Below are 26,499 nucleotides of genomic sequence, written 5' to 3'. Positions count from 1 at the left end.
TGAACCCATGGTATTGCTAAAGGGTTAGTGTAAAGAAAATGTATGAATATAGAACTTAAAAATAAAATGCTTGCTACTTTCTCCCTCAGACACCATCCTATATCTCTTCTCTTTCAGCCATACTTTCTTATGGAGTTATCTGTTTTCATTTCCTTACCTCCCATTTATCTTCAGACTTCTTCAGCATGGCTTTTGCCTTCATTATCTCTGCTGATGGTCTCAGCAGTGACATCGAAGACCTTTGTGCTGCTAAATCCTTGGACACTTTTCGGCCCTTCCTCCTTTTCTCTCTAGCAACTGTTGTTGTTGACCACTCACTCATACATTTATCCATTCAACAAATTTTGGGGAGGGGGCGGCTAGGCCTCAGAGATATAGTATATAGTTCCTATACTTTCATAGAACTCTAAAAACGTCCTAAATGATTATGACCACCTGCTTTTCCTTCTACTTCTCAGTACCCTTTGCACTTTGGTTTCCCACCTTCTGCCTCAGGCTTTTATTCTTCACATTCCTCTTCTTCTTTTTTTGGTTAAAGACTTTATTATTACTTAGAGCAGTTTTAAGTGGGAAGTTTTCGTTTTGAGGGGAAGGTACAGAGATATCTAGGTCTTGGTTTCTGAAAGGAACTTACTTTTGTGTAAGCACGCCTATTACATGCTGGGCGCCTTACCTACTTTAAGCTTCACAAGCTGGAGAGAGTTATATCACTGGATTTATTTCACAAGTAAGACTAAGGTTGAGGAGACATCAAGTAACTTTCCTAATCACATTCAGGACAGGGATTCGATCTCAGATGGATTCAAACTCAGATCTGAGGCCATGTCAACCTCTTTTCCTTGCACCACTCTCCTCCAGTCCCACTGCCCTTGTATGGTCTTGGGCTGGGTCACCATTGTCCACGTTCCTGAACTGGCCAGGGAAATTAGCTGGGCTTTTTTTTTTTTTTTTTTTAAGAAAACAGGATGTTTCACTATCCCTATGTGTAAGTTTTTAGAGAACTCCTGTGCGAGGAAACAAATCCAGGGAATGTCAGCTTGTTTAATAGATCCATTCCGATAGTCAGTGAACTTCCTAGGAGGCCCGGACCTCAGGTCGCTTCCCGACTGCGCAAAATTTTTCCGTCTCCAAGGCGACCGAGATGCCCGCCTTTCTGGTTCTCCCGCGCGCCTGGATGACGTCACACGGCGAGGCTGTCTGACGTCAGAGTTTCCTGTCCGCCATGTTTGTCCCTGGCAAAGTGGGTTTTGCGCAGTGGCTTAGACCTGGAGAAGGAGTCGTGGCGTGCAGGAAACCATTACAGCACCGCTCGGGCCGTGCTCTCTGGCTGCTGCTGCCACCCCTGCCCTTGCCTCCGGTGAGTTCAGGGCGGCTAACTTTGGGGTGTGTCCCTCTTTTGGGGCAGGGGGCCAGGCTTGGTTAGAGACGGGCGGAGGAGAGCAATCTTAGGAGCGTGACTATTGAAGATGGAGTGAGCCGTCAGGTGTGACCGTTGTGAGGAAGAGGGTTGGAGAAGGGGACTCCACCGCTGGAGCGGGGTGAGGGAATCCGCGGGGTGGCAACTGGGAGTTGGGGGGCACTGGGGAAAAGATATGTTCGAAGTGGGGGGTTAGGAGGGCCAGAGGCCAGGGGTGTGACCGGTAGAGACTGTGGGCCGAGGGGAGAACCTTCTTCCCGGTTTGGCGTCGTTCACTGAGAGGCTGGGACGTGTCCAGGTACCAGAAGGCGAAAGGGGTTCCCCCAAAGTTTTGCTCATAGATGGGCAGACCTCACCCGTCTTCTGTAATTTGAGGTTGAGACACCTCTCCCTCACCTCGTAATGGAGGAACATATCCCTAGAATCTTGACCACCTGGGGAAAGAAGAGGAATTCCTGACATTGGAGAAAGGGAAGAGAAACCTCCAGAATTGACCCGATGTGAGAGAGGGGGAAGCAGGTGGGAGTAAATCTTAGCCCGGAGTTTTTTCTTTCTGGTCTTAGAAGGAGCGGTCTGGTTTGAGGAAAGACTGTAGATTAAGACAGAGGTAGAGAAACTGGAACTTCCTGTTATTCCATATTCTTTGAATCCAAAGAATTGATTCATGCTCTTTGTTTTCAGAGCATGAAAACAGTGCCCATTTGCGGGGCAGACTTTTTTTCAACTCACCTGGCTGCTTCATTATGAAGCAGTGTGAATAAAGTGTGAATGCTTCATTAAACTTTGACTTTTAAGAAGTGTTTTTTAAATGCCAAACACTTATAATCATGTGGTTTAAAAGAGAAAGTAAAGAAAACTCAGTAAGTTTAGAAAAGGAAGAATGACAAAGGAAGTGGTCTCAGTGAGGAACAATTTAAATTATTAATCACCTCCCTGGTATAATTCTGTTGCTTAGCCTCAGGGTACACTTACAGAGTCATAATAGAAAGCTGCAGATGAAGGAGATGCAGCTGTACAAGAAAACGTGTGACACATTCCAATGATGACTAAGCATGGTGGTAAGATGAGAACTGTTTGCAGGTACCTTAGTAGTTTTAAACTCCCAAAGAAGCAGAAAGTATAGTGTGTTCTGCAAATAACCTCACTGAAAATTGGGTGGTAAAGGTAATACAAATCTAACATTCTGTGACTTAAGAGACTCAAGAAAGTCCAGTTCTTCCATCTTTTCTTTTTCTTCTTTGACACACCCGTATTTTAAAATATTACGAACCAAGCTGAACAGGGAACGAATCAGGTAGGACGCATTTTCCTTTCTTCTTTTCTCTCCTTCCAGGCGTAAGTTTTCCAGAGTTTATTTCAGTTAAGAATTGGATGTAAAACTTTTGAGCTTTTTTCTTACCAGGTAATATTAACAGATTATTTTGTGGTCATTTTTAAATGGAAATTTCAGGTGTGTCTTGTAATGAGTTGTCTGCTGTCATTTCTTAGGCAATAAATGATACCTGAAGATGCCATTGTCTTTGCATTATTGAAATATCTGATTAGCACCTCTCACCCTTGTAATGAAAGATTGCTGAAATGACCTTTCTGCTTTATAATTTGGTCAACTGTTCACTTTTTCCCTACTAGCACCAACTGTGTAAAGTCCTACTTTATGCGAAGAGGGGATTTAGTGGCCTCGCCAACTCTAATTTAGCTGCCATTTCCCAGAGAGCCATTTGAAATTAAGACCCTATTAATTTTTTTCTGGCCTTATTCTCTTTACGGGCACCGGAAGGAGGGAGGAATAGTTGAGAAGGGACTTTTACAAGCTATATTTAGTAGAAACTAGGTTATGTTAAATCTAGATGTATAATCCTGTACAGGGAGACCTTTTCTGAAATGCAGTGACATCATACTCTGGGCTAGGAAAGTTAGAGTGATTGTGCTTTTGACTGTGGCAGCATTATTATTATTATCTTTTAACAATGTCCTGAGGTCATACCTCAGGTCCTCAGAACAGCCGGTGACTTCTCTAGTTTGATCTGGTAAAAAGGTAGTGTGAATTCCAGCTCCATGATGGCTTGGCTTTGCCCTGGGACTCTCCTGAGGAATAAATTCCCCCCCAGCTCCCAGAAGGAACTTGATTTTTGAGGCTCTTCAGCAAATACTTGACTTATTCTTTGAACTCTATCTTGGCTGCTTTTTCTTTGGCTTCTAAAGCAGACAACAGGTTTTTTTTGTTTGTTTGTTTGTTTTTGCGGTACACGGACCTCTCACTGTTGTGGCCTCTCCCGTTGCGGAGCACAGGCTCCGGATGCGCAGGCTCAGCGGCCATGGCTCACGGGCCCAGCCGCTTCGCGGCATGTGGGATCCTCCCAGACTGGGGCACGAACCCGTGTCCCCTGCATCGGCAGGCGGACTCTCAACCACTGCGCCACCAGGGAAGCCCCAGACAACAGTTTTCACCATCCTATGTTTTAGAGAATCTGACCGTATTCATCTCTGGTGTGTGATTAAGAGTGCCTCATTAAAAAACAACAAAAACAAAGAAACAGTGTCTCATTTAAAAATATATACAGGGACTTCCCTGGTGGTGCAGTGGTTAAGAATCCGCCTGCCAATGCAGGGGACATGGGGTTTGATCCCTGGTCTGGGAAGATTCCACATGCCACGGAGCAACTAAGCCCGTGCGCCACAACTACTGACCCCACACGTTGCAGCTGTTGAAGCCCACGTGCTCTGGGACCCATGTGCTGCAACTGCTGAGCCTGCATCCTGCAACTAATGAAGCCCGCGCACAGCAATGCAGAGTAGCCCCTGCTCGCCGCAACTGGAGAAAGCCCACGTGCAGCAACGAAGACTCAACGCAGCCAAAAAATGCATACATATGCAATTTTTTGAGGTGAAATTCACATAACATAAAATCAACCATTTTAGAGTGAGCAGTTTGGTGGCATTTGGTACATTCATAGTGTTGTGCAACCCCGACTCTTCTCATTTGTTTTTGTTTAGGCTGGTTTATTTTTATTTGGGGGGAGTTTTCTTTTGGCTTAAGTCAGGAACTGACATGATAAAATGTTGCTCTGCCAATATGTGTAAGGGATATTTCATTACTGTTGTGTAGGACAGTGCGAGATAAGAGAGTGGTGTGTTTCTCCTTTCTCTTGAAAAGCAGGGGTTCTTAATTTAGGGTCTAAGATCATGTACTTGACTCTCTCCTCTTCCCTGAAATTTTGTAGGCTGGTACATTATTCCCTAGTTAAGAACTTAGTGCTCACAATGTAAAAGGACAGAAATCTATTCCTCGATGATGAAATTTGTTAGGGGACGTGATGAAATGTGTGGGTCACTAATAAAGGTACGATTTAAGACGAGGTTCATTTAATGTTTAACAGATTGTGCTGAAATTTTCTGTTAAAAATTTAATATATGTGAATGTGTATGAGAGCTTTAGAAAACAGAACGATTTTTGGGCCCTTTTTCAAAGAAACAGAAATTCCAAGCAGCTTTTGTCTTTAAATGTTAAGCAAGTTTTAACTTTTGATGATCCCAGAGGATTAGAGTGGTGTAACAACATCCTGGATAGACCATAATGGCCTTGAGCTGTGGCCCTCCTGTCAGGCTCTAGTACTGTAATCATTTCTGTAAACTGGTTTTCCTCTTTGTATATATAAGTTCTTAGATGATAACTTCACATTTATTCCAGGTCTTTTTTTTTATTAATTAATTAATTAATTAATTTATGGCTGTGTTGGGTCTTCGTTGTTGTGCGTGGGCTTTCTCTAGTTGCGGTGTGTGTGGGCTTCTCATCGCAGTGGCTTCTCTTGTTGCGGAGCACGGGCTCTAGGCTTGTGGGCTTCAGTAGTTGTGGCATGTGGGCTCAGTAGTTGTGGCTCACAGGCTCAGTAGTTGTGGCACACGGGCTTAATTGCTCCGTGGCATGTGGAATCTTCCTAGACCAGGGCTCAAACCCACATCCCCTGCATTGGCAGGCGGATCCTTAACCACCGCACCACCAGGGAAGTCCCTATTCCAGGTCTTTTATGTGAAGGACTCCTTCCTTCAGTTTGCCTACTTCACATTTAGTTTACACTGTGAATGGACTAAGTGATGAAATGGATTAAAAGATTATAATTCTTTGAATTTTAGCTAGACAAGACATTGTGAAAATACTACATAAGACAAGCCTCTGTTACAGGCTCACTTTAAGTTATAACAAATAGTGTCAAATCAGAAATTTCTGTATTCTATAATGATTTGTGTGAGCTCTAGCTCACTTCTTCTAACAAGGTAAATTCAGTGAAATTCTTGTACAACCTAAAAGCACTATTGTATAAGGATCAGTACTATAAACATTAAGCAGCTCCTTGGAAAGATAACAGATGAGTCTAATTTCCCTTAAATAGTCCAAGTAGTACATTTTAGAGAACAAATTTGAGCCAACCTTTTTTCATTATTTTATGATTTTCTGGCTTTTTTCCTTAATTGCATTGATTTGTTGACTGCTTAGGTCTTTTTTCTCAGATCCATAATTACCATTGTTTGTGGAGGTATTATCGCTCAAGTTTGCCAAATATATTATCACTCGTTGTTTTGACCAGAAAATAATGAGTAGGTGCCAGGGCATCTGTCCAAAATTTGGTGATAAGTATTATTAATGATGGTGGTCAGTAAGAAGATAATCATTTTTTTTTAAATGTATTTATTTGGTTGTGTCGGGTCTTAGTTGTGGCAGGCGGGCTCCTTAGTTGAGGCTCGCTGGCTCCTTAGTTGTATCATGCGAACTCTTAGTTGCAGCACGCATGTGGGATCTAGTCAGACTAGGGATCGAACCTGGGCCACCTGCTTTGGGAGCGCAGAGTCTTAACCACTGTGCCACCAGGGAAATCCCAGAAGATACTCATTTTTGAGTGCAGCAGGAATATTATTAAAAGAAAGTTTTAATGTATTTAAAGAAGTCAGGTACATTGGACAAAATCTTAGGGTTTCTCAAATCAGAAAACATTGTCTCATTATTTGGGGAGAAATGTGATCAGTCCATGCTGTTTTCGTTTTACCAATGGAGACTTATGTCAACTGGATTAATTCTGGAAATTGGAACAGAAAAGTTAAATTGAAGGTGGGATCCATGTTCTTTTAAGTTTTAACACCAGTTCTGATCCTCTTTAGCACTCAGTGTGACTGAACAAATATCTCAGTTTTTTGCATTGTTTTTAACTGTAAACTGATATTTTTTATTTTGGGGAATACTCGGGGGAATTGTAGGTTGTTGGAAATATGAAAACCATAATTTAAAAAAAAATCCATGCATAACACCTCTCTAGATGTTTGCCTCTAGGTGTTTGTCATGAAAGAGTATTGTCCTACTAATCTAGGCTTTTCTCTTTTTTCTGAAAGAAATTCCTTTTATTGACAGTTGCATGTAATGGTGAAGAGGTTGATAAAATTTTTTTCTCTTTCAGTTTTACTCTGTGTCAGAATATATGTCTTAGAGTGACTCCATCTTGAGGCAGGGAAGTAAATCAGATTTGCTTTAACGGAAAGTAATGGGGAGATCTTTTGAAACAAACTTTTCCTTATTTTAAATATTGGAGTGACTAACTGAAGACGTATTTGTAAAAAGATGTAGCTTTAGGTCTTGGAGGCTCTGAGGAGATAATTGTGGATAAAATCATAAAACTATGATAGGTTCAGATTATCACTCTATTCCATTAGGCCTTTGGATTTTGTTCCAATTAGCTTTTGAGGCAAGGATTACATTCTTAATTATCCTTGCATCCCTTTGGATCACCAGTGATGGTGGTAAGGATGAAGATACTTTCTGAATGCAGAACTTCTTGTATATAAATGATCTTAAAATTAGTTGAATGCCTTGCTGGACATAAATAACTTGGTTAAAGGAATTCTCTTCTCTTGCTGTAGGTGCACATGAAAGATCCACAACCATGACTGCCTCCAAATACTTCACAACCAATAAAAAAGGTAAGTATGAGAACCTGATCACAGCCTTTTTTGAAGATTCTTCAAAAGTTGTGGTGTAAGGTTGTTCCAAGTAGAATGCTCCTGACCTCTTCAGACATGTATGTCTTGGACCATCTCATTGGGGATATCCTACAGAAAAGTGTATTGAGTAAATTATTAAAGTATGGGTTTTTAAAGGTACGGCTGTGGTGCACATCATTTTGACTTGAAGGTTTTAGTGAAAGGAAGAGATCCAAGATTGATCCATTGAAGATTGATAGATCTGAGGAGGGTAAAAGGAAGAAGCACATTTATTTTCTCTTTTTTAAAAAAATCGAGTGTAATTGGTTTACAATGTTGTGTTCATTTCTGGTGCACAGCAAAGTGATTCACGTGTGTGTGTGTGTATATATGTATGTGTGTGTGTGTGTGTGTGTATGTATACATATATATATTCTTTTTCAGATTCTTTCCCATTATAGGTTATTACAAGATATTGAATATAGTTCCCTGTCCTATACAGTAGGACCTTGTCATTTATTTAATACATACTAGTTTGTATCTGCTAATCCCAAGGTCCTGATTATCCCTTCCTCCCCTCCTGTTTGGTAACCATAAGTTTATTTTCTGTGTCTGTGAGTGTTTCTGTTTTGTAAATAAGTCCATTTGTATCATTTTTTAGATTCCACGTATAAGTGATACCATATATTTGTCTTTCTTTGTCTGACTTACTTCACTTAGTATGGTAATCTCTGGGTCCATCCATGTTCCTGAAAATGGCAGTATTTCATTCTTTTTTATGGCTGAATAATACTCCATAGTATATGTAAACCATATCTTCTTTATCCATTCATCTGTGGATGGACACTTAGGTTGCTTCCATGTCCTGACTATTGTAAATAGTGCTGCCGTGAACGTTGGGGTGCATGTATCTTTTCGAATTAGAATTTTCTCTGGATATATACCCAAGAGTGGGTTTGTTGGATCATATGGTAACTCTAGTTTTTTAAGGAACCTCCATACTGTTTTCCATAGTGGTTGCACCAAATTCTTTTAATTTTTTACTTGGAAATAAACATTTTATTACAAGGAGTACTACTAAAGCAATACAGCAATAAAAAGTAAAAATGAAAGTTCCCTCCCTCCCTATTCCTGTTCCTGATGGGAACTCGGTATGTATCCTCAGTCTTTTCTATGCATGTATTAATACATATGATTTTTAAAATTTTTAACAAAAAATGATTTTGCAAAACAGTGCATGGAAATTTGATATTTTCTTATCCTTCCACACATGATGATTTCATACCATCATTTCTGAATTATGGCTGTCAAAAGGCATAATCTGCCTTTTGGCTCTCGGAGCAGCACCATGGCGGTCGGAAAGAACAAGCGCCTTACGAAAGGCGGTAAAAAGGGAGCCAAGAAGAAAGTGGTTGACCCATTTTGTAAGAAAGATTGGTATGATGTGAAAGCACCAGCTATGTTCAATATAAGAAATATTGGGAAAACACTAGTCACGAGAACTCAAGGAACCAAAATCGCATCTGATGGCCTCAAGGGTCGTGTGTTTGAAGTGAGCCTTGCTGATCTGCAGAATGATGAAGTTGCATTTAGAAAATTCAAGCTTATTACTGAGGATGTTCAGGGCAAAAACTGCCTGACTAATTTCCATGGCATGGATCTTACCCGTGACAAAATGTGCTCCATGGTCAAAAAATGGCAGACCATGATCGAAGCTCACGTTGATGTCAAGACTACCAATGGTTATTTGCTTCGTCTCTTCTGTGTGGGTTTTACTAAAAAACGCAACAATCAGATTCGGAAGACCTCTTATGCCCGGCACCAGCAGGTCCGCCAGATCCGCAAGAAGATGATGGAAATCATGACCCGAGAGGTGCAGACAAATGACTTGAAAGAGGTGGTCAATAAATTGATTCCAGACAGCATTGGAAAAGACATAGAAAAGGCCTGCCAATCTATTTATCCACTCCATGATGTCTTTGTTAGAAAAGTAAAAATGCTGAAGAAGCCCAAGTTTGAATTGGGAAAACTCATGGAGCTACATGGTGAAGGTAGTAGTTCTGGAAAAGCTACTGGGGACGAGACAGGTGCTAAAGTTGAACGAGCTGATGGATATGAGCCACCAGTCCAGGAATCTGTTTAAAAATCAGACTTTTAATGGTGACAAATAAAAGACCTCATTTGTGATAAAAAAAAAAGAAAGGCATAATCTCGGTGTAATCATGAGGGAACACCCATGACAGCTGAGGGTGTTCTATAAAATGACTGGCCTGTACTTTTTAAGAATGTCATTATCATGAAAGACAAAGGCTGACCAGCTGTTTCAGATTAAAGGAGACTAAAGAGACATGACAGTAAGTATAATGCATGATCCTGCATTGGATCCTGGCCCAAGGAGGATGGGGGTAAAAGTACTATGAAAGACTTTATCAAGATCTTTGAATAAGGTTTATAGATTAGATAATGACAGTATATCACTGTTAAACTTCCTGATTTTCATCATTGTATTATAGCTATGTAACATAATTCCTTGTTCTTAGAAGTTATACACTGACATATTTAGAGCTAAAGAGACATGATGTCTACAGTTTACTTATTCAATGAATCAGAAAAAATGTATAAATATATAAAAAGTATGATAAAGCAAATGTGGCATAATGTTAGCAGATGGGGAATTTTGCAACTTTTCTTTAAGATTAAAATGATTTCAAAAGGAAAAGAAAATGGGAGGGCACACATAGTGGCCTGGAGCACCAGAAAATTTTCTAGAAAGCACAAGCATATTTCTGTCGTTTGGAGTTATTTAAGGGTAAACTTCTATTATAATACAGAAAACACCATAGAGAGTTGCTTAATTACATTAGCTACTAGCCCATGGCTTTCAGCCTTGCCTGCACATGGGAATTGCCCAGTGAAGTAAAAGACAATAGGTGATGTCCAGTCCTACCCCTGCAGATATCCTGATTTCTTTGGTGTGGGATATGGCCTAGACGTGGGGGTTTTTTAAAAGCTCCCCAGAATTTTCTGATGTGTAGCCGAGATTGAGAACTCTTGCTAGCTGCTAGCAATGCTTGGTAGATTTGATTCAGGGGAAAAGGAGGGGGGAAAGATAAGAATTTAATAAAGCTGTAGTATGTATGAGATACCTTGCCTCCGTGCTCCTCCTTGGCTCCACCCAACTTCTTGCTGTTTTTACTGCTTATAGCGTACAAAAGCATTTAGCCCCTTGTCATTCATTTTCAGCTTTTTTTCTTACTCTCTTATCATTCTGAAATGTATTTATTTCTTCTGTTAACATTTTGTGTGCTCTGATGACCAAGATGTTTCTATAATAACACAAAAAGATGTAATTTTAAAACTCACCTGATTTTTCAAACCTTCACTTATAATGGGTCCTTGGTAACCTTTTTTTAATTCAGGGATTTTTATAAAGGTTTGAGACTTACAGATGAATCATGGCTGGGTAAATACCACATTTTAAAAAATGGATAGACTGTGTTCCTTTTACTTCCTGTAACACCCACCAGAACTGCCACTGGCGCATATTCTTTAAATTTATGCTGTTGGAGTTGGAATAATTTCAGTTATATCCTGTTTTGATTCTTCAGCTTCTGCTGCTATGCACAATTCAGATTTTCTGAAACCGTGCTGCTTGTCCTTTACTGTTTTCAGAAGTAAATGATGGGAACCCTAAGAGCTGGATTTGGCAGCAGAGGACTTGGAGAAGAGGAGAGTGACTCTTTAAAGGGCCCAGCTTTTCTGTCTGTGCTATTTTTGCAGCTGTCAAATAAAAGGGTGATTTTTGTAACAGTTTGTTTGCTTTGTTAGCGATGGATTTTGATGTAACAGGCTTTTTTAGTGCTCAACTTCAGTGCTTCTTGCCAGTTCATCCTTCCCATTTAGAGGCTTCAGCAGATCACCTAGTTTGCTGCCCCCAGTATTTCTATACTGGTGAACGAGGTTAAAGTGAACATCAAGAACAGTCATAAAGGTGGAAGAAAATGAGGCAGTTCTGTGGATTGAAAGTTGACGTGACAATAGTCAACTTCTTTTTCGTGGTCTTATAGTATATTTTCTTCTTTCTTTTAAAACCAGTTGAGGGTGGTTAACCTTTTTTCTTATTTCAGCTCCAGCTTTCTGAAGATAGGTGAGCCTGGGCCTTAAAATAGTGGTGACAGTCCTGGCATTTCACGGTGCAGGGCCTGAGCAGTCAGTCATTTAAGATTATACCTTTAGAAATGACTCTGGTTTGTACCATTCTTGAAGCTTCAGGATTATTATTTCTGTTCTTAGATTGATTGAACAGGATAGGGCCTTAAAGCCCATTATCATCTTTAAGTACTAATTAGAGCAGTGATTCTCAACCCTGATTATATATTAGAATCACTTGAGGAAACTTTAAAAAATATGAACGTAGGAGTTCTACTCCTTGACATTCTGATTTATTTGGTCCAGAGTGGAGCCTGAGCATTGGCATTTCTAGATACTTCCCGGGTAATAGTGTGTAGCCAACGTTGAGAAACACTGGATTAAAGAGTCGGGAGAAACAGTTCTAAGGCCAGCTCTGTCACTCGCTCACTTAGTGACCTTTGAGCCTCAGTTGTTTGTGGAGTTGAGAGTAGGTGAATGAGGAGTCTCTTCTGGTTTGAAAACATTGATTTGTGAACCTGTTTCCTGCCTGCATTTATTTTTTTCCCAGGACTTTGAAATTCTGACAGGAGATCATCCCTCAGATGCCGTTCTCTCCCCATCATAGTAAGATATCATGAGATATCTTTCCTTTTTTCCACTTCTGTGCTTCCTGAGATCTGGCTTACACCTTCCTCTCTGGCGATAACCCCAAAATAGCATCCTTATCAATGGGTTGGTTAATATTCTAGGGATTTGAACTGTACCTATCCTATAATTTTTAAATAATCTTCTTTCAGTTGCAGCCCTGCCACCAGTCATCTGTTGTGTTACTTGCTATATAGTACAGTGTTCTGCTCTAGTTCTCTGATCCTGGGACCTCACCCGTTTGTTGTCTTTTAGGAGAAATCTTTGAATTAAAGGCTGAACTCAACAATGAAAAGAAGGAAAAGAGGAAGGAGGCTGTGAAGAAAGTGATTGCTGCTATGACTGTGGGGAAAGATGTTAGGTAAGGGTAATCTCTTCTGCTTTGCTCATTTTAGACTCTTACTCTATGGCTTTTACTGCCTTTTTTTTTTTTTTTTTAAAGCAGATGTCTTCTTAGAAGCCCACATGATTTAAATCTATTTATTTATTTATGGCTGCGTTGGGTCTTCGTTTCTGTGCGAGGGCTTTCTCTAGTTGTGGCAAGCGGGGGCCACTCTTCACCACGGTGCGCGGGCCTCTTACTCTTGCGGCCTCTCTTGTTGCGGAGCACAGGCTCCAGACGCGCAGGCTCAGTAGTTGTGACGCATGGGCCCAGTTGCTCCGCGACATGTGGGATCTTCCCAGACCAGGGCTCGAACCCGTGTCCCCTGCCTTGGCAGGCAGATTCTCAACCACTGCGCCACCAGGGAAGCCCTACTGCTTTTTATTTAAAGCTATTACAGTCAGAAGTATAAGAATGAGTTTGTCCCACTGGAAACATCAGGAAGTGTAGTTGCTTTTATATTAACTCTGTGACTTAGGTTTTTTTGTTTTTGTTTTTTTGAGTGAAACGAGTTTGATTTCACTTGCATACAGATCTAGCATAAAACCTCCTGAGAGCTGACACAGTTACAAATCTGCTGCTGAGGTAGTTTTAGAAGATGATAAAAATATACTGAGAAGCAGAAGCCCATGTGTACTTTAATTGGCTCAAGCCAGTGCCCTCAACTTTACAACTCTGCCTTTAACTGCCGAATTCAAGATGAAAATCAGTGGTAACAAAATCCAAAGGGTCTTTTTTTTTTTTCCTCCCTTTTTTCCTGTAATTTAGGAAGGCCATTTGGAAATAAATAAGGATTGTCTGCAGGCCCCTGAGGATTCCTGAGATCCTTTCCATGAAATCCATGAAGTCAAAGCTATTCTTGTAATAATACTTAGTTGTTATTTACCCTTTTCACTGTGTTGACATTTGCATGGCTGGTGCCTTAGTGTGAATTAAGGCAGTGGTGCCAAACTGTAAAAGTAGTCATTGTATTCTTCACCATCATGTGCTTGCAGGAAAAAAGGGCAGTTTCACTTAGGACTGTCCTGCATGAAGCACTAAAAATTTATTTCAGTAAACCTTGAACTTTGAGTTCAGGTCTTTTTAATATTCTGTGTGATGAAATAGGAATTAGGCATAAAGTACTTCTACTGCATAGCAAAGTGTGACGGTTGACTTGAAAAAAAGCCCTTGCACAATTGTTTGACTTGGGAACACCATTTCTTTGTGAAAGAAAGATTGACAGACAGAACTATAGTTAATCAGACTTCAGTATTTGGGAGACATTTTATAAAAAATGAACAAAGTGAACCTGTCACTTTAAGGGAAAAAATTTGACAGTAGATAAATTTCGACTTTAAAGTAAAAATTAGAGTGTTGGAAAACTTGTATCTCCCATTGTGAGCTTGATAGCTTCCCAATACTTAGAGATTTTTCTGATGAGATTGGTGGTGAAATTAATGACTGTGATTATTTGCTGCTGTATAATGAAATATACCACCATAGAGAAGATCTGCATAACTCATTGAACCAATATTTTCCAAATGACCAGTGCATACATCACAAAATTATGCATGGGTAAAATATCCATTCAAAATAAGTGATAAATGAATGGATTTTAATGCAACCAAGTACAGAAAGTTTATTGATATGGTTTCAGATTCCATATTGTACCTAACTTTTAAGAAACTACCATCTGTGGACTAAAAACAAAAAGAAAAACAACCATTTGTCTAGCTTTAATGTATCAAAGGAGAACATCCAGTTATATGAAAAAGCTATTAAAATACTCTTCCATTTTCCAATTTATATACATGTATGCAAATGGATTTTCTTCTTACACTTCAGCTAAACAACATTCTACAACAGGCTGAATGCAGGAGCATGTGTGAGAATCCAGCTGTTTTTGTTTAAAGTAGACATCAGAGATTGGCAAAAATTAAAACAATGTCATCTTAATTTAAAAAAATAAGTAAAATAGGTAGATTTTTACTTTAAAATATTTATGTTAATATGAAATGCATTGATTTTCCTTTTATTAGTTGGGTCAAATGCTGCTGATAAGAAATGGATGAGTGCAAGAATGCCAAGTAAATTGCAGCATCTAGTGGTGGATGTAAGGTATAGTAACTCAAACATCTGAGAAGGTGCTAAGGCTAATGATGACCTTCCTAATGTCATTAAGAAAAGGGAAGTTTAAATTTAAGTGCATTCTGTGTCAGGCACAGGGACAGATGCTTTTACTTACAATGTTTTTTATAGTCCTCATATCTTCTGAACTAGAGGTTATTCTGAATCAGAAGTTATTCCATGTTAGAGATCAAGCAGTGTATGCTTGGAGAGGCTAAAGAATAATCCCAAAGTCATACAGCTAGTGGTAATGTAGCCAGGATTCTAACCTAGGGTCTGAGTCCCAATACCTGTTACTGGTCACTTCCTTCATGGGTGTATATATACAATAGAATCTAAATGTGTACATGGCACACACGTTTAGGACTGTTTCATTTTCTGAAAATGGTTAAAATTTTGAACAAAGGTCCTAATTATCTGAGAACTGTTTTAATAAGGAAACTAATCAAATAAGTTCCCACTGGTCAGGGATGGAAGAATATGTGCATTAAAAAGCATAACAACTGTAGTGCTTTGAACTGCAAAGAATTGATATGAAAAATTATGGTTAATTTTTTTGTGTGACATAGTGATTTTTTTAAAAAGTTTGTAAAGATATACACTAAAATATTATATATGAAATGTATGTGCAGGATTTGTTTAGAAATTGTTTAGAGCAACTAGATGGGGTAGGGACTGGGGGAAGGCGAGTGGGTTGAGGTTGTGTATGAAACAAGATCTGGTATGTATCAATATTTGTTTGCAGCTGGGTGATGGATACATGGGTTCATTAAACTGCTGTCTAATCTGAAAATTTTCATAGTAAAAAGTTTTTTAAAAATCTATTTTTAGACATCTTCTTGGGACCATTATTATAAATTCTTTAGTAATTCATTTCTATGGTAAGTATTATCACTAGTGGACATTTGTGCTCACATCGAATCACTTTTTAAATTAAAGCTGTTTCTTTGTGTTCTGTCCAACAGCCTGGCACCAACATCTGTTCACTTTCCCTTCCTCTTTTCTCAGCTGTCTCTTTCCAGATGTAGTGAATTGTATGGAGACTGACAACCTGGAACTAAAGAAGCTCGTGTATCTCTACTTGATGAACTATGCCAAGAGTCAGCCAGACATGGCCATCATGGCTGTCAACAGCTTTGTGAAGGTAACTTTTTCCCAGGGACTCAAGAACAGTCTCTTCTACCTCAGAAAACCTTTTCAGAAGTGTCTCTTGATGTGGTTAGTGTCTGCATTGCAAATAAGCAACCTCTGTTCCAAAAGAGGGCCTCTAGAGAAGTATTGGCCATTGAGTAGGAATATTCATGATTTAAGCATTCTGTATGCCAGAGTTTGTCTTCCAGTTCAGACCATATGGTGAGCCTTCTGTCAGCTGGGCTTGGTGCGTCCTTGCCAGGTGGGAGAAGAAAGCCAGGTGAAACCTGTTTTATCTTCCAAGGCTGACAAAGGTTGGGCATATCATTGTAGTGTCAGTAACCTGGGGTTTTACCTATTTTATCTTTGTAGAAATTATGCTTATGGTTCAGACGTAGTGGAAACTTCAGGAGCTGCCTTTTAATTTTGTTTTATTGAATAGGTCTTACAATAGTTGATTAACTTTTTTGTTATTGTGGAAATTTTCAAGCATATTCAGGTTGAGCGAATAGTATAATTCCTAAATATCTACCTTGTAGTTTCAGTAGTTACCAACCTATGGCCAGTTTTGTTTAACTTAAACTCTCCATACGTGCTTTCCTCACCCCCACCTCCTCTCCTACTGGATGATTTTAAAGCAAATCCCAAACATCTTAAGAATGAAAAAATCATTTAATCAGCTGATCATTAAAGAAAGTCCTTAATATTATTGGATATCCAGTCAGAATTCTCCTATCATTAGATTTGATGAACACAGTAATAAGGTTGTTCTTATTAGGGTTTTTGTTTTGTTTTGTTTACTTCTTTTTCCTCTGCCTGGAATTTAGTCTACATTAAAAGCAAAAATCAGACAGCATTTCTAAAATTAGCTTCTGTTAAATTGTTTTGGAAAATAAACATTCTTTCTTCCTTCTCATGGAATTTTTGTTTTTTTCTGTGTTTAGCTACAATGTACAGGATCATTGTGACATTACATTCTTTCTGTCTGGTGATTCATAGATGGATGATATCATTGGAAAGAATTTAGTTTACATTTTTTGGAAGTTAGCATGTGCATAGGTTTATAATGTTTAAAGAAATTTTTTAATACAGGGCAACTTAAGGGGTGTTCCTTCTTGGTAAGTGTTCTATTTGTACTGTATTTGGAGGCACTTGCTAGGAAAGGAGAATGTATGTTAATCAGGATTTCAGAGGGCCCTCTCTGCTGCTTCGTGCAAGGAACTTACGTTGGGCCCAAACCAGCTTCTAGATTCTCCTTTGCTTTCTTGGCTGTAGGCCCCAGATATCCAGCCCTCTTTTCTCCCCGCTTAATATTTGTGGAGTGGGACATATCTTTCCAATTCCTGATTTTTTGTTGTTGTTGTTTTTGCGGTACGCGGGCCTCTCATCTCTGTGGCCTCTCCCGTTGCGGAGCCCAGGCTCCGGATGTGCAGGCTCAGCGGCCATGGCTCACGGGCCCAGCCGCTCCGCGGCATGTGGGATCTTCCCGGACCGGGGCACGAACCCGTGTCCCCTGCATCGGCAGGCGGACTCTCAACCACTGCGCCACCAGGGAAGCCCCAATTTCTGATTTTATCCTGTACCAGAATACAAGCCCAAAGCCCTTTTCTGCTTTTAATGCAGGTCCAACAACGGCCATGGGGATGGTAACACCAGCTATCAGCTCTGGAATGAATCCTATAGAGCATTTCTTCATTGTGTATGTAAAGCAGTTAAATGAATTCCTAGCCTAAACTCTTAAATAGGCAACTGTTGTACTTAGGAAAGGAATCGTATGGGAGATGTGGGTTCTGATGTGGAATGAAACTGGAAGCCTACATTAATTAAATATTCTTTTGTTGCTTATATAAACCAGACTGTTTAGTTTTCTCGTTTATGTACACCTGTCGTTGTCAATGATTGTTTTTTATAGGACTGTGAAGATCCCAATCCTCTGATTCGGGCCTTGGCAGTCAGAACCATGGGGTGCATCCAGGTGGACAAGATTACAGAAGATCTCTGTGAGCCCCTCCGCAAGTGCTTAAAGGATGAAGATCCCTATGTTCGGAAGACAGCAGCAGCCTGTGTGGCAAAACTCCATGACATCAGTGCCCAAATGGTGGAAGATCAGGGATTTCTGGACTCTCTGCGGGATCTCATAGCAGATTCAAATCCAATGGTAATATGTTTCTGCGTTTATAAGAGAGCAGTACTTAAAATGGGTCCCTTTAAAAAGCACGTTTGAAATAAATTTTATCTTTGGGACATTGAGCCATAGGTTAGCTATGTGAAGCATGACTTCTGTGTGTCCCACAGATTGTCTCACACCCTACATGTTTCTGAGCTGAAAACCAAGTACTAAAATACAAGGGTGTTTTTTTTTTTAATTGAAGTATAGTTGATTTACAATATTGTGTTTCACACGCACAGCAAAGTGATTGTTTTTTATATATATGTATTTTCAGACTATTTTCCATTATAGATTATTACAAGATATTGAATATTGTCCCCGTGTTATACAGTAAATTCTGTTGCTTTTCTGTTTTATTTTTTAATTTTTCTAGGTTAATTTTTTTTTTTTTTTTGGTGCGGTACGCGGGCCTCTCACTGCTGTGGCCTCTCCCGTTGCGGAGCACAGGCTCCAGACGCGCAGGCTCAGCGGCCATGGCTCACGGGCCCAGCCGCTCCGCGGCATGTGAGATCTTCCCGGACCGGGGCACGAACCCGTGTTCCCTGCATCGGCAGGCGGACTCTCAACCACTGTGCCACCAGGGAAGCCCAATATTTTTATTTTTTATTAAAAATTTTTTTAAATTCTTTTTCCTCATAGGTTATTATAAAATATTGAGTGTAGTTCTCTGTGCTATACAGTAGGTCCTTGTTGGTTATCTCTCTTTTATATAGTAGTGTGTATATGTTAACTTTAGTTAAAACTGACTTTCCGTGAAATACTATTTGAAAGAGAAAAGATAGTTTGAAGTAAAAAAATTCTCACTGTTAAGTCCTAGGTTAACCTCCCTGAGTCTGTTTCCTCTTCTGTAGAGTGAGAGGTACCAACTTAGAGAGTCGTTAGGAGTATTAATTGAGCTCTTGCATAAAAAGCATCTGTGAAAGCGCCTGGCTTATGAGAGTTCATGAAGTGATGGCTGCTGCTGCCGTGATTATGAAGTAGACATTAGGCAAAGGTTAACATTATTGCTACAATATTAATTTAAAGGGTTCTGACCCCTTTGATAGCTATACAGGTTCATATGGTAAAATCTTTCTGAGGGAATGAAAGCTAAACTTATTTCCAGACACAGATTTATTAGTCCATTATTTTGAACGTAAACGTATTCTGAATGAGGAAGCACTTTGGCACGAGAGGAAAATAGCAATGATTTCTTCACAAATAATCAGAGTTTTGAAAATTCTGTCTCACTAAATTGGTATTTGCAAGAAAGATACACTTTTGGGTGATAGTGATAATTCTCTAGCTTTTGCCCATGCATTAGGATTTTCCCTCCTTACTGCAGTTTTCCTTTTCTCTCTTAGAGGCATTTTGAGGTATTCCAACTTCAGTTAATGTTTACACCAGAATCTGCCACTCCAGAGACTCTCTTGACAGCCCCACCACATGTACTTTGCTTTTTGTTTGTGAGCTCAGGTCTCCTAAATCCTTTGGCTCAGTGCCTTAGCCCCTTTGATCTTGTCTTCTAAGCCTTCTGAGTTCTACCATCTCTCTGAGAACTGCCCCTGGGAATGCCCTTCTTCCATTGCTCTGTCCGGTCTGCCAAAGCACAGACTACTGAATTAGTTAAAAAAACAAAACAAAAAAACCCCCAGAAACATATTTTCGCTTGTTGAGGGTTTTTCTGCACAAGCAGCATGCTTTCAGAACTTGGCCCGGTATGGCCTTTAGCAACGGTTCTAGTTAAACTGCCAGCTTCTTTTAATATGAACTTATTTTGGAAAGCTGTTTTATGAAAAGTAACATTTTTTTCCTCAGAAAAAGTATGTATTTTATCCATGTGCTAGCCAGCATGTAGAAGTCACAGTGGTTCTCAACTGGGGGTGATTTTGCTTCCTGGGAGACAGTTGGCATCGTCAGGAAACACTTTTGGTTGTCACAAATGATGGGAAGGTTGCTACTGGCATCTAGTAGGTAGAGTTCAAGGATACTTTAAACATTCTGCAGTGCACAGGGAGCCCCCTACAACAACATGAAGGACTAATTTGTTTTAAAAACTGAAATAATGCCTGACATATAGTAAATGCTTAATAAATGACAGCTATTCTTGAGAACCAAATCTAACGTGACGTACTTTCTGATTATTGTTATTTCTATTTAGGCTTTAGAAGGTTTGTGGTGGTTTGCTGTCAGTCTGAGATGATAAATACTGGAAAACTGAAGTCTCTCTAGATCACTTTGTAAATTTGAGAAGGATTTTTGTCAGAATATGTTTGTTCTCGTGGGCAACGTTAGATCATCTATTAACGACTTCATTTAATTTAGTACTTTAATTATATGAATTCTGTTATCCCTAAATATATATCAATAAATAGAAGAAGTTATAAAATTAAAATATTATACAGAAGTGAAATTAAAAATGCGTGATGCTCTTCATGCCCAGCGTCCATAAAGGAGTACCAGAGCTGGTAGAATTTTAGGCATGTGTGAGAGTGTCAGTATGTGGTAGGCACTGGGTAAGAATGATGTAGGAGGTAACACGTTCACTCAGTCTGTGTCTGGTTGCCCCAAGTAAGTAATGTTGTATTTGGTACTAAAAGATGAGTTGCTGGTAATTTCTGCAGGATCAGAGTGTTGAGTAAGTGGAATCATTGGAGGCTGCTCTGTTATAAGGGCAAGTGCCCATCTCAGTGCTTTTCAGTTTTTAAATTCTTGCAGAGGAAGGAAACAATTTTTGTTTTCCTTTATGATAGACTTTGTGGAGATCTTTTTATGTGTATTCTCACCTTAGGAATTTTAATCATCAGTTTTCATTTTATCAGTTATTACTAACTTAGGTGTTTTTTTTTTTTTTAATCTCATTTTGGGGGCGGGTTTTTAGATTTAGAGAAAAGTTGCACAAACCGTACAGAAAGTTCTCATGTACCTATCTTCACAGTTTTACTTAATGTTAACATCTTACATAACCATGGTACCTTTGTCAAAACTAAGAAATTGGCGTTGGTACATCACTATAAACTGAAGTACAGACTTTATTTCACCTGTTTCAACACAAATATCCTTTTGCTATTCCAGGATTCAATCCAGCATACCAAATTGCATTTAATCACTTCCTTTTATAAAGAGTTGACTCACTCTTTATGAAAGTATCTCAAAAACAGAAAAGTGCTTTGTAACTGTGAACTTTTTTTTTTTTTTCACTCCAGTACTAACACATGAGGGTTAAAACTCAGGCTCTGAAACCAACCAGACTTGGATTTGTATCCTGGTCTGCCATTCTTAGCTTGGTGGTCTCCCTAAACATCTCAGTATCCTCGTCTACAAAATGGAGATTATAAACAGTGCCTCTATCATTGGATCGTTGTGAAAAATAAAAGAGGGCTTGCAAAGCACTTAATAGTGAACCTGGTATAGAGTAAGCCCTTGATAATAACAAACGTTTCTTTATTGTATAGTGATCGTGGTGCTGGTTATTAATGATTTTAGAAGGGTTAATATTTCAACGGCAAATTTATTTTTTAAAGGCATTTAATTCTTTTTTAACTAAAGCTGTTTTTATTATTTTTTATAATTTTATTTATTTATTTTTCACTGTGTTGTGTCTTCGTTGCTGTGTGCGGGCTCTCTCTAGTTGCGGTGAGCAGGGGCTACTCTTCCTTGCGGTGTGCGGGTTTCTCATTGCATTGGCTTCTCTTGTTGCAGAGCACGGGCTCTGGTCTCACGGGTTTCAGTAGTTATGGCACGCAGGCTCTAGAGCGTAGGCTCAGTAGTTGTGTCACGCAGGCTTAGTTGCTCCGCGGCATGTGGGACCTTCCCGAACCAGGGGTCAAACCCATGTCCCCTGCATTGGCAGGCGGATTCTTAACCAACCACTGTGTCACCAGGGAAGTTCCAAAGATATTTAATTCTTTTGTATACATTATTTAAAGCCAGACATTATTTTTTAGGGTGATTCTGAGGGCAGCTTATCTACAAATGAAGTAAATCTATTTACAATATTACTTAACACATCATTGCAGGATTACTTTTAAAAGATAATTGTTCAAGGATATGCCTAAAGCAGCTTTCGTAGGCAACTTCCTGAAAACTGGATTTGTTGTACATAGTAATTCAGTAGTGTACCAAAAGATCACGGCTTATTCATTTCTTAGTGTCCCTTTTAAAATGATCTCAAGGCTCTAATTTGGCAGGGGATTACTTTACTCTCAAAAGGGAGATAATGGTGTAATAATAAATTTTTTGTTTTGTTCATTTTGCAGCATGCTTTTGTGTGATTTTAGGGCTGGTGGGCCAAGTAACTCTTGGCTTCTTAGGAGTGCCTTTTGTCCATTTGTAGATATTTATTTGTAGTGTTTTAGCTTTGTGAATATTCGCATTTCATCAAAACACATCTTAAGCTACTTATGTAAGCCCCTTAACTAAGTAATGAGTTTTATTGAGTCTAATTTTTAAATCTTACTTGTTACCAGATATTCAGACTCTCTTGCTGTTAACGGTACGTGTTGACTCCACTAGGTAGATGTGTTCACTTAGCTTCCTCATTCTGGGAAAGAAGATGGGGAAAAAAACGGAACATTACAGAATGTCATATGTAGTCAGCATATTATTAGTTGGCAGTCTGGACAGTGTCTTGGATTAAAGCATGACTGTAAAATTAACTGGTACCGTATAGTCATTGTATTCTTTTTTTTTAACAATGCATTTTAAAATTTTTATTTATATATTTATATTGGCTGCGTTAGGTCTTCGTTGCTGCACGCAGGCTTTCTCTAGTTGCGGCGAGCGGGGGCTACTCTTTGTTGCAGCGTGTGGGCTTCTCATTGCGGTGGCTTCTCTTTTTTTTTTTTTTTTATTAATTTATTTTTGCTGTGTTGGGTCTTTGTTTCTGTGCGAGGGCTTTCTCTAGTTGTGGCAAGTGGGGGCCACTCTTCATCGCGGTGCGCGGGCCTCTCACCATCGTGGCCTCTCCTGTTGCAGAGCACAGGCTCCGGATGCGCAGGCCCAGCGGCCATGGCTCACTGGCCCAGCCGCTCCGCGGCATGTGGGATCCTCCCGGACTGGGGCACGAACCCGTGTCCCCTGCATCGGCAGGCGGACTCCCAACCACTGCGCCACCAGGGAAGCCTCAGGCCTTGAGTTTGTATTCAAGCATTTTCCCTTTCCAGCTTTGCTGGCTAAGCAAGTCACTGAATTTCTCTAATCCTATTTATAAATTTATTTTTAAAGCCTATTTCCTTATCTGTAATAGGTGGATTTTGATAGCAACTACCTTAGAGTTGCTGGGAAGGTAAATGGCATAGTAAGTGTTCAGTAAGTTTTAGCTATTATTGTCTTTTATCTCTTTGTCCAATTCTATTAGGTATAGTATAAAGTAAGTCAAAACACAAATTGCTTACCTTAAAAAAAAATTCAGCAGACTCCAAGGGTCCACAATGAACTGTCAGATTGAAGGGAAGTCTGTAGTTAGGGCAGAGAAAAATTTGTCTAGTATTGAGTGTGATTTTACACACGCACGTGCACGCATACTTCTGTATGTATGTATGTGCTTGTGTTTAATATCTGTATCTGTAAAGTATACATATTATATTAGGTCTACAGGGGGTAGGGGTGGGATGGGGAGGAGGAATGTTTTATTGCAGTCTTCCAAAGAACAGAATTTACCATAATTGGGAGGCAAGAGGAATTAAAAAAAGAAATTTCTTTTGATGCTATGGGATATGTTCCTTTGTAGCTTAGATGCCAACTCTGTAAATCAACCAATGTGCTGAGAAAACTCACTTAAACCCTATTTATAAATCCATTTTTAAAGCAAAACTTCCTTTAGAAACCCCTTTCTTTTTTGGGAACTCCAGTTTTTCTGAGATTATAATTAAAAGGCCGTTGTTCTTTTCATGGCAGTGTTTCCTAAAAGAACTGCCAGTTTTCTGGGGGGAAAATGTTATGCATGTTAGTCTTAGTTCACATTCAAAGTGATGGTACAAGAGAAAGAGACATAACCTTTGTTTTAATACACTAGTAAACCAGGGCAGTTACTGCAAGAGTCAGATTTTTTCTTTTGATAATGAATTATTGTATGGAGAAGGCTCTCTGGGAAGAGGAAGTAAATCATGTTTCAATCCATTATTTTTAAAGTTTATTTTTACAAACAGATAATATATGTACTACATTCTATACAAAATTCCAAAGAAACACAGAGACACGGGAGTTGTCCTGTATACCCCAGCTACCCAGCTGCTGTCTTGAAGTCAGTCTTTGCCTGCTTGAGATTCGATGCTCATTTTAAGTTTCCATTAGAGTGAGAGAAGCATGGCTTACTGACCAGGAGAACTCTGAGCAGCTCTTTATGGGCCCACCTCAGTATATTTCTGAAAACTTAGCAGTACGAATGTGAAGATTAGGAGATGAAAGCGGAAAGGTAGAATAGAAAGAATTTTAGAGGAATAGCAGTAGAGTTTTGTTATTGGGGGTGTATCTCATCTGGTCAGTCATTGGCTCAGTGACCATTTGGCAGTGATCTTTTTTCCCCATGCAGACTTTTCTAAACATAATCATATAATCTGATCTCTCTGGATCTTTTAATTAGATTTACTTTTCCCTGTTTCTTTTCTTGTTTTAATGTGATAATAAGTGAAAACTGCCTGTTTTACCACCAGAACATATACTTCATTAGCTGCATTATATACTTGGTTTAATTTCCAGTTCCCTGTGATGGTAGCAGAGGAGTTCTAATTGTTCATTCTGTTCATTTCCTGTTAACAGACCTCATATTTAATTTTTTTTAACATTAAAAAAATTTGACTGGCAGAAATGGTAAGTTGTGACAGGACATTTGTTTTGGACGAACTGGTAACCAAGACTGGGCATGTGTTGGCAGCAAGAGAGGAAAACAGGCATTTGTTCTTCCAGTGTGACATTTTGATCCTTTATCCTGTAATGCAGTGTATTAAGTGTATTATACAGGGGAAACACAGTACCTTTTCCCTGCATGTAAAGCACTGAGATGATGGAGATTATTGTTTCACTTTTCATGCTTTTAATTTTTACTAAAGGCCGTGCTTGATGGTGTGGTTGGCAAACAAAAATTAAGTCAGGAAAGAACCTCATGCATGCTATCATGTGATAGGTGAACTAGATAATCCTTCTTGATTTGTCTTAATAACAATAAAATATTACATCCATAATCATACTTACCAAGTGAACCTTTGATTTTTTTTCATCTTGGAATTTTTTGTCCTGATCACTAAGTTATAACTGAAGGTTATTCCATTTGTGGCATCATTATCTTAGTTAATGGATACTGTCATGAGTGTATTATTTGATTTAAAAAGCCATATTCTCTAGAATTTATCTTCTAGGTAAAATCATATACTGGGATAATCTGCAGAGTACCCAAGTGATACGGATATTAAAATCAATAGCTAAACTGTGACCATTATGTTTCTTCTCTTGCTAGCAAAAGGATAATCATACAACTCTTAGTTTCTCAAGCTTTTAACAGGGACTTCAGTCAGAACTAAAAACGAGTTGACATTTTTGAGAATCTTTTCAATATACATAATTAATGAAGCTGCTACCTATTGCATCTCACTTATGCTTACAGAATATTTATATATAGCCTTACTGTGCTAATATTTAGCGACAGCTGAGAGCCTCACTGCAAAATGTGGTTTTGAATTCATTTGTACAGAGCTATAGTTTTTTGTCTGTTTTGTTTATTTTGGGGTGTTTTTATAATCTTAAAATTACTTTAAACATTCATTGGTTGTAGATTTCTTAGTTAAATTAGACATAGTCTGTAATTTTGATGAAGTGTCCACTGTTTTTTCTTGCAGCTAGTATGGATTTCTGGGTCTGTTAAGTCAGGATACAAGTGTACTTTCTTAAATTTATTTATTTTATTTAGGGCTGCGTTGGGTCTTCGTTGCGGCGCGGGCTTCTCATTGTGGTGGCTTCTCCTGCTGCGTGGCATGGGCTCTAGGCGCACGGGCTTCCGTAGTTGTGACACACGGGCTCAGTAGTTGTGGCTTGAGGACTCTAGAGCGCAGGCTCAGTAGTTGTGGCGCACGGGCCTAGCTGCTCCGTGGCATGTGGGATCCTACCGAACCAGGGCTCGAACCCATGTTCCCTGCATTTACAGGCGGATTCCTAACCACTGCGCCACCCGGGAAGCCCTCAACAGAAGCTTTTTTTTTTTGCGGTACGTGGGCCTCTCACTGTTGTGGCCTCTCCCATTGCAGAGCACAGGCTCCGGACGCAACAAGTGTTCTTTCTTATATTTGGTAGCAATTTTTCATTTATCATACTGCCTGAGTTAAGGATACATTTGAGGTACCATATTTCATTGATTCTAAGATGCATTATTATTTCCTGTATTACGTAGAAAGAAAAATACCTCCTATTAAACTGACATGCCGTTGATTATTAAATATATCCCAACTTCAGAGATGTTAATATGAAAAACTGTGCAACTTAGTCTTGATGAATTATGGTAATATTGCCACCTTAACTTTGTATAAGGCTTTGTAGAAAGCACTTATACGTAAGTCATCTGATTTTATCCTCAGACTAAAG

At 39.3% G+C, this 26,499-nt stretch overlaps 1 protein-coding gene and 1 pseudogene across 1 annotated transcript in view; both read left to right on the top strand.

The window, feature by feature from the left end:
• Window positions 1–26,499, top strand: part of LOC111171139 (AP-2 complex subunit beta-like) — a 62,664-nt gene that overhangs the window by 4,147 nt on the left and 32,018 nt on the right. Inside the window, 4 exon segments of the mRNA XM_089900799.1 lie at window positions 7,322–7,381; window positions 12,413–12,518; window positions 15,657–15,792; window positions 17,692–17,937. Coding sequence (XP_089756925.1) covers window positions 7,322–7,381; window positions 12,413–12,518; window positions 15,657–15,792; window positions 17,692–17,937 — 548 coding nt within the window.
• On the top strand, window positions 7,644–9,583 carry LOC149744838 (small ribosomal subunit protein eS1 pseudogene; annotated as a pseudogene).

Source organism: Delphinapterus leucas, chromosome 19, assembly GCF_059928025.1.
Source record: "Delphinapterus leucas isolate spDelLeu-1000000601 "Yukka" chromosome 19, BTC_Dleu_Yukka2, whole genome shotgun sequence".
NCBI lineage: Eukaryota > Metazoa > Chordata > Mammalia > Artiodactyla > Monodontidae > Delphinapterus > Delphinapterus leucas.
This window is presented reverse-complemented; position numbering and strand designations above follow the sequence as displayed.